The 13815-nt window shown below is 45.5% G+C and overlaps 1 protein-coding gene across 1 annotated transcript in view; it reads left to right on the top strand.

The window, feature by feature from the left end:
- Nucleotides 1-12554, top strand: part of TMEM178A (transmembrane protein 178A) — a 58024-nt gene extending 45470 nt beyond the window's left edge. The window contains exons 2-4 of the mRNA XM_038746253.1: nt 6099-6212; nt 7531-7668; nt 11588-12554. Coding sequence (XP_038602181.1) covers nt 6099-6212; nt 7531-7668; nt 11588-11829 — 494 coding nt within the window. The 3' untranslated portion in view covers nt 11830-12554. The remainder of the gene's footprint in view (nt 1-6098; nt 6213-7530; nt 7669-11587) is intronic.
- The last annotated feature ends 1261 nt before the right edge of the window (nt 12555-13815 follow it).

Below are 13815 nucleotides of genomic sequence, written 5' to 3' on the forward strand. Positions count from 1 at the left end.
GAGCAGGGTAGCGGTTTGGATGGAGAGGAAAGGGCGGATCTTGGCAATGTTGCGGAGCTGAGACTGGCAGGTTTTGGTGACGGCTTGGATGTGAGGGGTGAATGAGACAGCGGGGTCGAGAATGACACCAAGTTTGCAGGCTTGTGAGACAGGAAGGATGGAAGTGCCATCAACAGTGATGGGAAAGTCAGGGAGAGGGCAGGGTTTGGGAGGGAAGACAAGGAGTTCAGTCTTGGACATGTTGAGTTTTAGGTGGCGGGCAGACATCCAGATGGAGATGTCCTGAAGGCCAGAGGAGATGCAAGCCTGGAGGGAGGGGGAGAGAGCAGGGGCAGAGATGTAGATCTGGGTGTCATCCGCGTAGAAATGATAGTTGAAGCCGTGGGAGCGAATGAGGTCTCCAAGGGAGTGAGTGTAGACAGACAACAAAAACATGTGGACAGGTGTCAAGACATCAGAATAAATAGAAGTAAAGCTAGATGCACATCATTAACAAAATAAATAGAATAGTAAATATATACAAGTAAAATAAATAGAGAAATAAATCTGTACAAACATATATACAGGCCAGAGGCAGGAGGAAGGTGAGGAGTCGGCAGCGAGAGAGATGAGATCAAGGTACGGTGAATAGGTTGGCATTGGAGGGTTATAGTAAGAAATCAGAGAAGTAAGGTAGTAAGGTAAGCAAGGTGGTTAAAGCCAACGGTAAGAAGTTTCTGTTTGATAAGGTGGTGGTTTGGGGACCACTGGAGGTCCTTGAGGAGTAGAGAAACATTTCGAAAGACCTAGGAGAGGTGACATATTGAATCCTGGAGGTAGGGCCTCAGTGTATTCATTTTGCATTGGTGTTTTGGGCATTGAGGCAAAGTTTCCTTGGAAGGCTTCATAACATCTTAAGTCCTTTTCATTTATACAGCTAAAGTATATTTGACTGCCCAATTCCTTCTTTTCCATCAGACTGGAAGAACTTGGAGGCCCAACTCTTACGGACTGGTATTTAGCCACAAAAGTTTTCAGCACTTCAAACCCGCCCAAATGCAGACCTAAATGCCCACAAGGAAAATCTCCCAGTGTTTTTCTGGACTAAGCTGCGCTCTGTCCCAGTCCTCATGCTTAAATAAATAAATAAACAAACCATTATGATGTTCACTCTCTTTTCCCACTACATAAATAAGTACATTGTAAATGAGTACATTGTACTCACCCAAGCGCTTAGTACAGAGCTCTGCACCAAATAAGCACTCAACAAATACCACTGTTTGTGTCAGTGTTATGTCCTCAAGGGCCCAGGACCGCATTCTGCACCCTAAGGGCCAGGAGACACTCAGCAAATACTGATGATCATCTCGCTGTAAATATACTCTAACCCTACAGGACAGAGGGAAATTCTGGGATTATTATTATTATTGCTGTTGTTGTTAATATGGTATTTGTTAATCACTTACTGTTTGCCAAACACTGTTTTAAGTGCTGGGATAGATACCAGGTAATGAGATTGAACAAAGTCCCTGTCCCACAATGGGCTCACAGCCAAGGTCATGGGTTCTTATCCTAGCTCCGACACTTGTCTGCTGTGTGACCTTGGGCAAATCACTTCCCTTCTCTGTGCCTCAGTTACCTCATCTGGAAAATGGGGATTGAAACTGTGAGCCCCACATGGGACAGGGACTAGGTCCAACTCGATTTGCCTGTATCCTCCCCAGCGCTTAATACACTGCCTTGCATATAGTAAGCACTAAGCAAATGCCAGCATTATTATTATTATTATTATTATTAGGATTTAATCCTCATTTTACAGATGACGAAACAGAGAAGTGAGATGATTTGCCCTAGATCACCCAGCAGAAAAATGACAGAGTGGGGATTAGAACCCAGGTCCTCTGATGCCCAGGCCCTACTTCTAAAAAAAAGAAAAAAAAGCCAGAAGTGATATAAGTAAAAGTATCAGATTTTAGATCTCCCTAATGGGTGATTAGGACACTGCCCTCCATGCTGCTTTTAAACTCAGATATATAAATGCTGTCCCAGAGTTTTAAACCCCTGATGTAATACTAATAGTTTCAAAAAAATAGTTCTGTGCCCATCTCCCCACTCTTCAAAAATGGTTGTTCATCTATTTCTACATCAATCAGAAACTCCTCACCATTGGCTTTAAGGCACTTAGTAATAATCATAATAATAATGATAATTGTGGTATTTGTTAAGTGCTTACTTTGTGCCAAGCACTGTACTATGTGTGGGGTAGATACACTATCACCAGGTCGGATACAGTCCCAGTTACACACGGGACGCATGGTCTAGGAAGGAGGGAGAACCGGTATAGAATCCCCATTTTACAGATGAGGTGATTGAGCCACAGAGAAGTGAAGTGATTTGCCCAAGGTCACACAGCTAGCAAGTAATAATAATGACAATAATAAACGGCATGTGTTAAGCGCTTACTATGAGCGATGCACTGTTCTAAGCCCTGGGGGGGATACAAGGTGATCAGGTTGTCCCATGTGGGGCTCACAGTTTTAATCCCCATTTTACAGATGAGGTAACTGAGTCCCAGAGAAGTCAAGTGACTTGCCCAAAGTCACACAGCTGACAAGCGACGGAGCCGGGATTAGAACCCATGACCTCTGGCTCCCAAGCCCGTGCTCTTTCCACTGAGCCACGCTGCTCCCCAAATACTCTTCCAAGAGCCTAGTACAGTTCTCTGTACACACTAAGAGCTCAGTAAATATGACTGAATGAATGAACGAAAGTCGGAGCTAGGATTAGAACCCAGGTCCTCTAAAATACCACACCATTATTGTTTTTCTGTTCACGTCAGCGCTTGGAGCTGGGGTTCCGCGTCCCAGGAGGGCCGCTGGGATGCTCACACTGAGCACTTTATAGGTTTCCTGGTTTTCCAGGAGTTTTTAGAATTAGTGAAATGGAGCTCAGGATATAAGGCCCTAGATTGAAAGTTCCTCAGTCTGTTTGACAGATAAACCCTATTCAGCAAAACACTATGAGCATATGAACAATGACAAATAGAGCACAGATCTGCGAGTCAGAGGATCTGGGTTCTAATCCTACTCCACCCTTTGCCGGCTGTGTGACCTTAAACTTCTCTGTATCTCCATTTCCTCACTTATGGAATGGGGATTCAGGACCTGTTCTCCCACCACTTCGAGTGTGAGCTCCTGATCAATCTGTAGCTACTCCAGAGCAGACAACGGTACTTGACAAATAGTAAGCGCGTAACACATACCACAGCAAAATATGATTTTTATAAATCCTGACCCCCAGACTTCCTCTTTGCCAGCCCAGTGGTCTGACTGACCTTGGCCCGGCTTGGTTATTCATTCATTCATTCATTCATTCATTTAATTGTATTTATTGAGCGCTTACTGTGTTGGTTATTCATTCATTCATTCATTCATTCAATCGTATTTATTGAGCACTTAGTGCGTGCAGAGCACTGTACTAAGTGCTTGGGAAGTACAAGTTGGCAACATATAGAGACGGTCCCTACCCAACAGCGGGCTCACAGTCTAGAAGGGGGAGTGCCTATCCCTAACACCAGGAATGGCAAACCATTTGTACAGATTTATTACTCTATTTAACTTGTACATATTTACTATTCTATTTATTTTGTTAATGATGTGCATCTAGCTTTATTTCTATTTATTCTGACGACTTGACACCTGTCCATGTGTTTTGTTTTGTTGTCTGTCTCCCCCTTCTAGACTGTGAGCCCGTTGTTGGGTAGGGACTGTCTCTAGTATGTTGCCAACTTGTACTTCCCAAGTGCTTAGTGCAGTGCTCTGCGCGCAGTAAGCGCTCAATAAATATGATTGAATGAATGAATGAATCAATATTGCTGTGACACACGATCCCATAAAACAGGCGTGCCTGGCCCTTTCCGAACCCTAATGACTAAACACACTCAAATCCACAAGGCAAGGACCTTGTTCTCTGCAGCTACTGCGTCTCCCCCACCAACTGTGAGTTGCCATCTGGTACTGAAAACCTGCGCTTTCTGCATTTCCTTTTAGAGGGACAGATTGGTAGCTTTCTAAACCTAGAAGGTTGAATCATTTCATTACAGTTGGGGGGATGCTCAAAGATTAGAATCTAATGCCTCCTGGTGGAATTTGAAAACGGCGGCGGAATAGTTAGCTTAACCGAGGTTTCGGATTTTTCCGGGAAGGATTAGGTCACTACTCCATCTTTATATTAACGACCGTCTCTGCGTTTAGACCGTAAGCTCGTTATGGGCAGGGAACGATCATAATAATGATGGCATTTGTTAAGCGCTGGGGTGGATACAAGGTGATCAGGTTGCCCCACGTGGGGCTCACGGTCTTCATCCCCATTTTACAGACGAGGGAACTGAGGCCCGGAGAAGTGAAGTGACTTGCCCAAAGTCACACAGCTGACAAGTGGCAGAGCCGGGATTAGAACCCATGACCTCTGACTCCCAAGCCCGTGCTCTTTCCACGGAGCCACGCTGCTTCTCTGGGATCAAGAAGCAGCAGGCCCAGTGGATAGAGTGTGGCCCTGGGAATCAGAAGGGCCTGAGCTCAAATGCCAGCTCTGCCCCTTTCCAGCGAACGTGACCTTGGGAAAGTCACTTTGCCTCTCTTTGCCTCAGTTATCTCATCTGTAAAATGGGGATTAAGACGGCAAGCCTCATGTGGGGTATGGATTGCGTCCAACCTGACTACCCCAGTGCTTAGTACAGAGCCTGGCACATAGTAAAATCGCTTAACAAATATCATAAAATGTCTGCTAATTCTGTTGTCATTTCTCAAGCGCATAGTACAGTCTCTGCACATAGTAAGCACTCAATTTATGCTACTGATTGAGTGATCTTAAAATGTTGCTATTATGCCCAGCTCACATACTCTTAACACTGACGTTTCTTAAGCACTGAGGTAAATGCATGAAAACTGAATTAAATCATTTCTAGACTGTGAGCCCGCTGTTGGGTAGGGACCGTCTCTATATGTTGCCAACTTGTACTTCCCAAGCGCTTAGTACAGTGCTCTGCACACAGTAAGCGCTCAATAAATACGATTGAATGAATGAATGAATAAATAAATACGATTGAATGAATGAATGAATGAATGAAAATCATAGTTCCTGTTGTTCTTCTACCCTTAATTTGCCTTTCAGTTCATTCAGGTGGTCCATTTCTCAGCTGGATCTGAGCTCTCTAGACCCTAAACAGTAAGCTTATTGTGGGCAGGAAATGAGTCTGTTTATTGTTCTATTGTACTCTCCCAAGTGTGCAGTACAGTGCTTAGCACACAGTAAGTGCTCAATAAATACAACTGAATTAATTAATGAATCGGAATTCTGATACCCAAAGGAGTTAAGGAATTGAACACCTCAGTTTCCCTCCTCCCGACCTGCCGTCTTCATCCGTCTGAGTTTATTCATTCATTCAATCGTATTGAATTAAGCGCTTACTGTGTGCAGAGCACTGCACTTAGAGCTTGGGAAAGTACAATACAACAACAAACAGTGATGTTTCCTGCCCACATAGAGCTCACAACCTAGAGAAGCATGGCCTACTAGCAAGAACACATACGTGGGAGTCAGAGGAAGTGGGTTCTAATCCCGGCTCTGCCACTTGCCAGCTGTGTGACCTTGGGCAGGTCATTTAACTTCTCTGTGCCTCATTTACCTCATCTGTAAAGTGGGGATTAAGACTGTAAGCCCCACGTGGGGCAACCTGGTTACCATATATCTACCCCAGTGCTTAGAATAGTGCTTAGCACGTAGCAAGCGCTTAAGAAATACCATTATTGTTATTATTGGGGGGGAATACATCAATACAAATTAATAAAATTACCGATAAATACCTAAGGGCTGTGGGGCGCAGAGGAAAGCGAATATCAGTTTTGTTCCAGACAGTCTCAGTACAACTTTCCCCTGCAGTTCAATGCTACCTATATGATTAGACGCTCTGAATTTCTTCCCGTTTTACCGAACGCCTACCGCGGGCAAAGCACTGGGGAGAGCACAGTAGAGTGAGAAGGTCCGACCCTCACTCCCGTACTCCTGGCCACCCGTTTCCGCGAGAGCTACCGTTAAGCCACACTTTTTATCCCCTCAAGGTATCGCTCAGAGATGCACTGCTATAAAGTACCACTTCTCCCAGCCGATCCGCTTACGGAACGTTCCTTTCAATTTAACCAAGACGATTCAACAGGATGAGTGGCATCTGCTTCGTAAGTACCCAAGGGGAGGAGGGGTCACGGTGGGCAAGAAGCTTCGAAAGATGCAGAGGAAAATGTTCAGACTGAGTTCAAGATTATTCAATCATATTTATTGAGTGCTCACTGTGTGCAGAGCACTGTACTAAGCGTTTGGGAGAGTACAACAGAACAGTAAACAGACACATTTCCTGACCACAACAAGCTTATGGTGTCGGGGGACGAGACGGACGTTAATAGAAATGAATAAATTACAGATACGCACTTAAGTGCTCTGGGGCTTGGAGGGGGGAATGAATGAAAGGAGCAAGTCAGGATTGTAACCCACCATAGATATTTTTGGGAATGGAATGAACATATTCTCCATTCTCAATCAATCAATCAATCAATCGTATTTATTGAGCACTTACTGCGTGCAGAGCACTGTACTAAGTGCTTGGGAAGTACAAGTTGGCAACATATAGAGACAGTCCCTACCCAACAGTGGGCTCAAAGTCTATAAGGGGGAGACAGAGAACAAAACCAAACATATTAACAAAATAAATAAATAAATAAATAAATAAATAAAAGCCAGCTAGTTTTTTCTGTTTCACACTCTGAGGCGTGATGTCCTCTGAGAATGGGAACCAAGGGCTACGTTTCCATGTAAAACATTCACTCCCTCCAACAGATTCTTTGGGATTCACAAAAGGCCCATTCTTCTGGGATGTGCTATTGTTTTATGGCCCATCCTAAGGAAATTTTTGAATTAAAAAAGCAGTCCGAAGAAGGAATCAGAAACGTGGTTAGCTTCAGTTGGGCTTCACATCTATCCCTCTCGGAGGTTTGGGATATGGTGGCCCGAGGATAAGTACACTTTAGTGGATAGAGCGCTGACCTGAGAGTCTGAAGGACCTAAGTATACCCTCCAAGCGCTTAGTACAGTTCTCTGCACACAGTAAGCACTCAAGAAATATGATTGAATGAATGAATGTGTTCTAATGTGGGCTGTCTGCTGTGTGACCTTGCGCAAGTCACTTCATTTCTCTCGAGTTACCTCGGCTGGAAAATAGGGATTGAGACAGTGAGCCCCATGTGGGACAGGGACTGTGTCTAACCTGATTTACTTACATCAGCCCCAGAGCTTAGTACAGTGCCTGGCACACAGTAAGTGCTTAACAAATACCACAATTACTATTATTGTACTCTTCCAAGCCCTAGTACAGCGTTTTGCACACTGCAAGGGAATAAAGTTCTAAATAACTGCTAAATAAATACGATTGAATGAATGAAAGAGTGAATAGATGCTGACCTGACCAGTTTTGTGTGTTTCTGCTTCTCTGTCGTGGACCAGACTTGAGGAGAATCACCGCGGGCTTCCTGGGCATGGCCGCCGCCGTGCTCCTCTGCGGCTGTATCGTGGCCACGGTCAGTTTCTTCTGGGAGGAGAGTCTCACCCAGCATGTCGCAGGACTTCTTTTCCTCATGACAGGTACGGGGCAAGCTCGTCGCCGCGGGAACACATCCCTGCTTCAAGTGGTCCCCAGGAAGATTAGCTCCCCAGTGTGAGGGGGGGATGCTCCTGGAAGACTTCAACTTGTCTTTAGACTGTAAGCTCATTGTGGGCAGGGAACGTGTCTGCCAACTCTGTTATTTTGTACTCTTCCACGTGCTTAGTACAGTGCTCTGTGCACAGTAAGTGCTCAGTAAATGCCAATGATGATGATGAACTCCTATCCCTGGGAGTTCCTGCTGCCCCCGCAATCCACAGCTCCTGCCTGGTCCAGGTGGGGCTCTTCCCTGGAAAATATCAAGCAAGGAAAGGGACTTTTTGGACAACTCTCCTTCTTGGTCAATCAATCAATCAATTGTATTTATTGAGCACTTACTGTGTGCAGAGCACTGTACTAAGCGCTTGGGAAGTACATGTTCTGTGAATGTCTTTGAGGATGGATTGGGTGGGTCAGGGGGGTGGGGGTGGGGGTGAGTAAACTGTGAAAAACCCTGACACAGAGAAAATAAATACTCCACATCCTGTTCATGTGCTGCGTGGGGTAGGGGGATACCAAGTGCTTTGCACATAGTAAGCACTTAATAAATGCCATCATTATTATTCACTGGTCAACCTTGTTTCTTTTCTGCATCCCACTACTGTCTTGTGCCTCAGAATTGTGGGAAAACTATAGGTCTCGAAGGGGTCGTCCCTGGGGCCACTTGCCATTCATTCAATTCAATCACATTTATTTAGCACTTACTGTATGCAGAGCACTGTACTAAGTGCTTGGGAGAGTCCAGCACAACAATAAACACATGAGCTTCCCGTCTTGAGGTGGGTAGATAAACATCAATACAAATAAATAAATTATAGATATGTATAGAAGTGCTGTGAGGCTGAAAGCGGGGAAGAACAAAGGGAGCAGGTCAGGGTGATGCAGATGGGTGGATACTGGGCGGTTTAAAGAGCAGAATTTCCTTCTTAAATCACCATCCAGACTTTGTGTCTGCCCAGCGTTGGGGTGGGTGGGGAAGCAGTGGTGGAGGATTTTTTTTTTTGGGGGGGTGCCTGCTCTTATATTCATTTATTCAATCGTATTTGTTAAGCACTTATTGAGCACTTATTGTGTGCAGAGCACTGTACTAAGCACTTGGGAAAATACTGTATAACAATAAACAGATACATTCCCTGCCCACAGTGATGAGGATACCATCTAGAGGATGGTATCTATCTCTAGAGGACGGCATCTATATCATCACCCACATCTTTTTTGGTCTTCCCTGACTGGATGGACACCCCCCCCCCCCCCCCCCCGGGTCACCCCTACCTCTCTGCCCCCTCTGATGGCACTGTGACGGGTACACAAATGTGCACAAGTGTGGGAATTGCAGGGCTGTGGGGCACAACTGCTTCCCTACTTTCCCCATGGTTCCATAAGGTGGCATCTCCCTGGAGGCTGAGGGATAGGGACTGTGTCTAATTCCCACCTAGGAATTCTCCCCCAGAGCTTACTCCAGTACTTTGCATCTGTAAACCCGCAATAAATACCATTACCATTACTGCTGTTGGCTCAGGGAGGTCAGGCCGAAACTCAATAGCTTTTCAGTCTGATCTCAGAGGAGTGTCAAAGGTGATGTATGATAATCAACCAAGATGAGCAAATAGCCAAATTATCAACTACATCAAATAAGCACCATGTTGGTGCTTCATTATTGCTGCCCCAAATCTACAGCAATTCAAAATAAACTTGTTTAAACTTCCCTCAGCCTATCCTTCAGTAGCTGATTGATTTAATTATGTATTATAGTATTATTAAGCATTTACAATGGGTCAAGCACTGTTCTAAGTGCTGGGGTAGATACAAGTGAATCAGGTTGGACACAGTCCCTGTCATCATCATCATCATCAATCGTATTTATTGAGCGCTTACTGTGTGCAGAGCACTGTACTAAGCGCTTGGGAAGGACAAGTTGGCAACATATAGAGACAGTCCCTACGCAACAGTGGGCTGTCCCACATGGTGTTCTCAGTTTTCAGTAGGAGGTACCGAATCTCCATTTTACACTTGAGGAAACTGAGACACAGAGAAGTTAAGTGACTTGCCCAAGATAACACAGAAATCAAGTGGCAGAGCTGGGATTAGAAGCCAGGCCCTGCGATTCCTAGGTATATAGGCTCTGTCCACTATGACATGTTGTTTCACTACAGAAAGCCACCTCTGTGTCAGCAAGTTCAGCAGAAAGGGGCAAGTTTGAACAACTGAAAACCTCAGGTGAAGTTGAGGCTGGATGAGAAAACCATCACTCCAAGTAGCAAGACTGGGAAGGAACTTTAGCCATTAATGTTCCTTTTTTCACAAGTATCAAATGTATGGAAAACCTCACCTCTCAACGAGGTAGTCAAGTGCTTAGGACAGTGCTCGGCTCACAGTAAGCGCTCAGTGAATACCATTTTTTATGGACTTTGTTAATTTGTTACTATGTGCCAGGCACTGGACTAGGCACCTGGGTAGATACAAGCTAATCAAGTTGGACACAGTCCCTGTCTCACATGGATCTCACAATCTTAATTCCCACTTTACGGATGAGGTAACTGAACCACAGAGAAATGAAGTCACTTACACAAGGTCACACATCAGACAAGAGGTGGAACTGGGATTAGAACCCAGGTCCTTATGTTGCCAACTTGTACTTCCCAAGCACTTAGTACAGTGCTCTGCACACAGTAAGTGCTCAATAAATACGATTGATGATGATGATGATGAGGTCCTTCTGGCTCCCAGGGCCGTGACGAGCGAGGTCTTTCATGCAAAGAACCAAGGAATCCGCCTTCTGGGTTGTGGTGCTACATGACAACACCAGCTTTATGTTGTGGTCATTTGGGCTGTAAATGGGTCCTGCATATAAAAAAAAAAACACAAAAAATTATTCTGTGGCACTTCAGAATGCCTGGCTATTTACTCCGGAACATGACTGGCAGGGTGAGAGGGGGTGAGGGTTTTTATTCCAATCACTATCGTTAGAATCGAATCCTTTGTGCAGTTTCTCAGTCTCATAGCTTTGGCATTGAGCTTTGTCCATCATTCAAGAGGTCTGGAGGGATCAAGTGGGTCCTCTGCTATTCATTCTTTCGTTTAATCATATTCATTGAGCGCTTACTGTGTGCAGAGCACTGTACTAAGCGCTTGGAAGAGTACAATATAACAGTAAACGGACACATTCCACGCCTGCAATGAGCTTACAGTCTGGAGGGGGAGACAGGCATTAATATTAATAAATGAATTATGGATATGGACATAAGGACTGTGGGGCTGGGCTGGGAGATAATAATAATAATAATGATGATGGTATTTGTTAAGCACTTACTATGTGCACAGCACTGTTCTAAGCGCTGAGGTAGATACAAGGTAATCAGGTTGTTCCACGGGGGGCTCACAGTCTTAATCCCCATTTTACAGATGAGGTAACTGAGGAACAGAGTAGTCAAGTGACTGTCCAAAGTCACACAGCTGATAAGTGGCGGAGCCGGGATTAGAACCCACGACCTCTGATTTCCAAGCCCGGGCTCTTTCCACTAAGCCACGCTGCTTCTCAGATGAATGAAGGGAGAAAGTCAGGGTGACTCAGAAGGGAGTGGGAGAAGAGGAAGGGAGGGCTTAGTCATCATCATCATCAATCGTATTTATTGAGCGCTTACTGTGTGCAGAGCACTGTACTAAGCGCTTGGGAAGTACAAGTTGAAGGCCTCTTGGAGGAGGTGGAATGCCTGGATCCACGGACCGTTTAGAGGGTCCTTGGAGCGTCCCCCGATGCCAGAAGTTACCGAGGAGGCCTCGCCTCATCTTTGCCAGGCTCTAGCCGGTCCGTTTGCTCCCAGCCCCTGCTGACCCAGCCGCTCTGACACCGTTGTCTTTCAGGGCTGTTTTGCACCATTTCCCTATGCACCTACGCGGCCAGCATTTCCTACGACCTGAACCGGCTCCCCAAGTTCATTTACAGCCTGCCCGACGACGTGGACCACGGCTACAGCTGGTCGACGTTCTGCGCCTGGTGCAGCCTGGGCTTCATCGTCGCGGCCGGGGGCCTCTGCACCGCCTACCCGTTTGTGAGCCGGACCAAGATGACGCACCTCAAGTCGGGCCGGGACTCGATGGTCTGACCGGTTAGGGGGAGCGGTTGGTTTCCAAGCGCCCGGGCGGGCACCAGGATACGGGCGGAAATGGAGAAGTGACCTAGTGGCCAAGCACAACGCTCCTTCTTTCTCCAAACCCATCATCTCCCACCGGGCAGGAGACTGACTTGGACTCCAGAAGTTCCCTGAGGACGACACTACTGTGGAATCAAGTGCTTTAACGAACTATTTATGCAATCCACCGTAACGTCTATTAGGGCTTCCAGCGGACAGAGGGAGGGGAGTTTCCTGGGTTGAAGACTAGAGGAAATCCTCAAGGACAACTTCGACTCGTCTATTTCAAAGAAAACCTGTATATAGCCATTGCCTGAGGAAAGCCTTTCTATCTGTAAAGCGATCCGCAAGAATGCCAGTGAGCTTTTTTTTTTGCCACGTTCCATGCTTGTTGAAATTCTCTCTGTCCTCTTAACTTGACCTTAACATTCCTGCAAGTTTCTTGTGAGTTCACACCAGCCAAATGTTTCTGTCCTCTTTGTGGGGATTCATCGAAAAGGGGTTCTGCCTGGTTGGCTTTTTATTTTGGAGTCTCTTCTTTGTCTTTTTTTCCTGGAACTGAAATAATGTGTGAACACAAATTCAGCTCTGTAGGACATATTCGGTGGTCCCTATGCAGTACTGTTTGAAGTCATGTCTGTTGTGCAAGTTCGACCTCTATGTTGACTGGATTTCAGTATTAAATGGCCTCTTCACTAGTGTTGTGTGTGGATGATGGGTAGAACTGCAATAATAATAATAATAATGATGGCATTTATTAAGCGCTTACTATGTGCAAAGCACTGTTCTAAGCGCTGGGGAGGTTACAAGGTGATCAGGTTGTCCCACGGGGGGCTCACAGCCTGAATCCCCATTTTACAGATGAGGTAACTGAGGCCCAGAGAAGTTAAGTGACTTGCCCAAAGTCACACAGCTGACAATTGGAGGAGCCGGGATTTGAACCCATGACCTCTGACTTCAAAGCCTGTGCTCTTTCCACTGAGCCACGCTGCTTCTCAGTACAGTGATGACCTTCAACACTTCAGGTAGATTAAAATGTACACGACATTTCCACTAAAAAAAAAAAAAAACCACCCCAAAACTCTTTTCAGCTTTATTTATGGGCTAATATGATTAGCTTAGTTATTTTACTTTTTTACGGTATTAAGTGCTTACTAAGGGCCAAACACTGCACTAAACACTGGGGTAGATTCAAGCTTCTCAGGTTGGGTACAGTCCATGTCCCATATGGGGCTCACAGTTTTAATCTCCATTTTACAGATAAGGTAACTGAGGCACAGAGAAATTAAGGGGCGTGCCCAAGGTCACAGCAGACAAGTGGCAGAGCTGGGATTAGAATCCAGGTCCCGATGATGCCTAGGCCCGTGCTCTATCCACTAGACCTCGCTGTTTCTCTGGAAGTAAAGTAGCATCATGGGATGCTACTTAAACTAACATTATGTGAATGGGGTTCAGCAAATCAGAGTTTGCTAATAATTTACAACAGACCCTACTGTTGTAAGCTAAAATGGGGATTCCCTTCTGCCAGACCGGCTATGGGTTAATAATAGTAATTACAGTGGCATTTGTTAAGCACTTATTATAATAATAATAATAATTATGATGGTATTTATTCATTCATTCATTCATTCAATCATATTTATTGAGCGCTTCCTGTGTGCAGAGCACTGTATTAAGCGCTTGGGAAGTACAAGTGGGCGACATATAGAGACGGTCCCTACCCAACAACGGGCTCACAGTCTGGAAGTTCTAGAGGGAAAGGTGATGGGATTTCCCAAGAGCGCTTTGGGTGAAATCAGTCTCATCCCTCCACCTTTAATTTAATTAAGGTATTAGTTAAGCACTTCCCATGCGTCAGGTACTGTACACTATACACTGAGCCCTGGGCACCGTACTAAGTGCGAACAATTGCCACCTGCCCCCATGAAGGGGGCACCTAAACCAGCGTGGCTCAATGGA

This window comes from Tachyglossus aculeatus, chromosome 1, assembly GCF_015852505.1.
Source record: "Tachyglossus aculeatus isolate mTacAcu1 chromosome 1, mTacAcu1.pri, whole genome shotgun sequence".
Classification (NCBI taxonomy): Eukaryota; Metazoa; Chordata; class Mammalia; order Monotremata; family Tachyglossidae; genus Tachyglossus; species Tachyglossus aculeatus.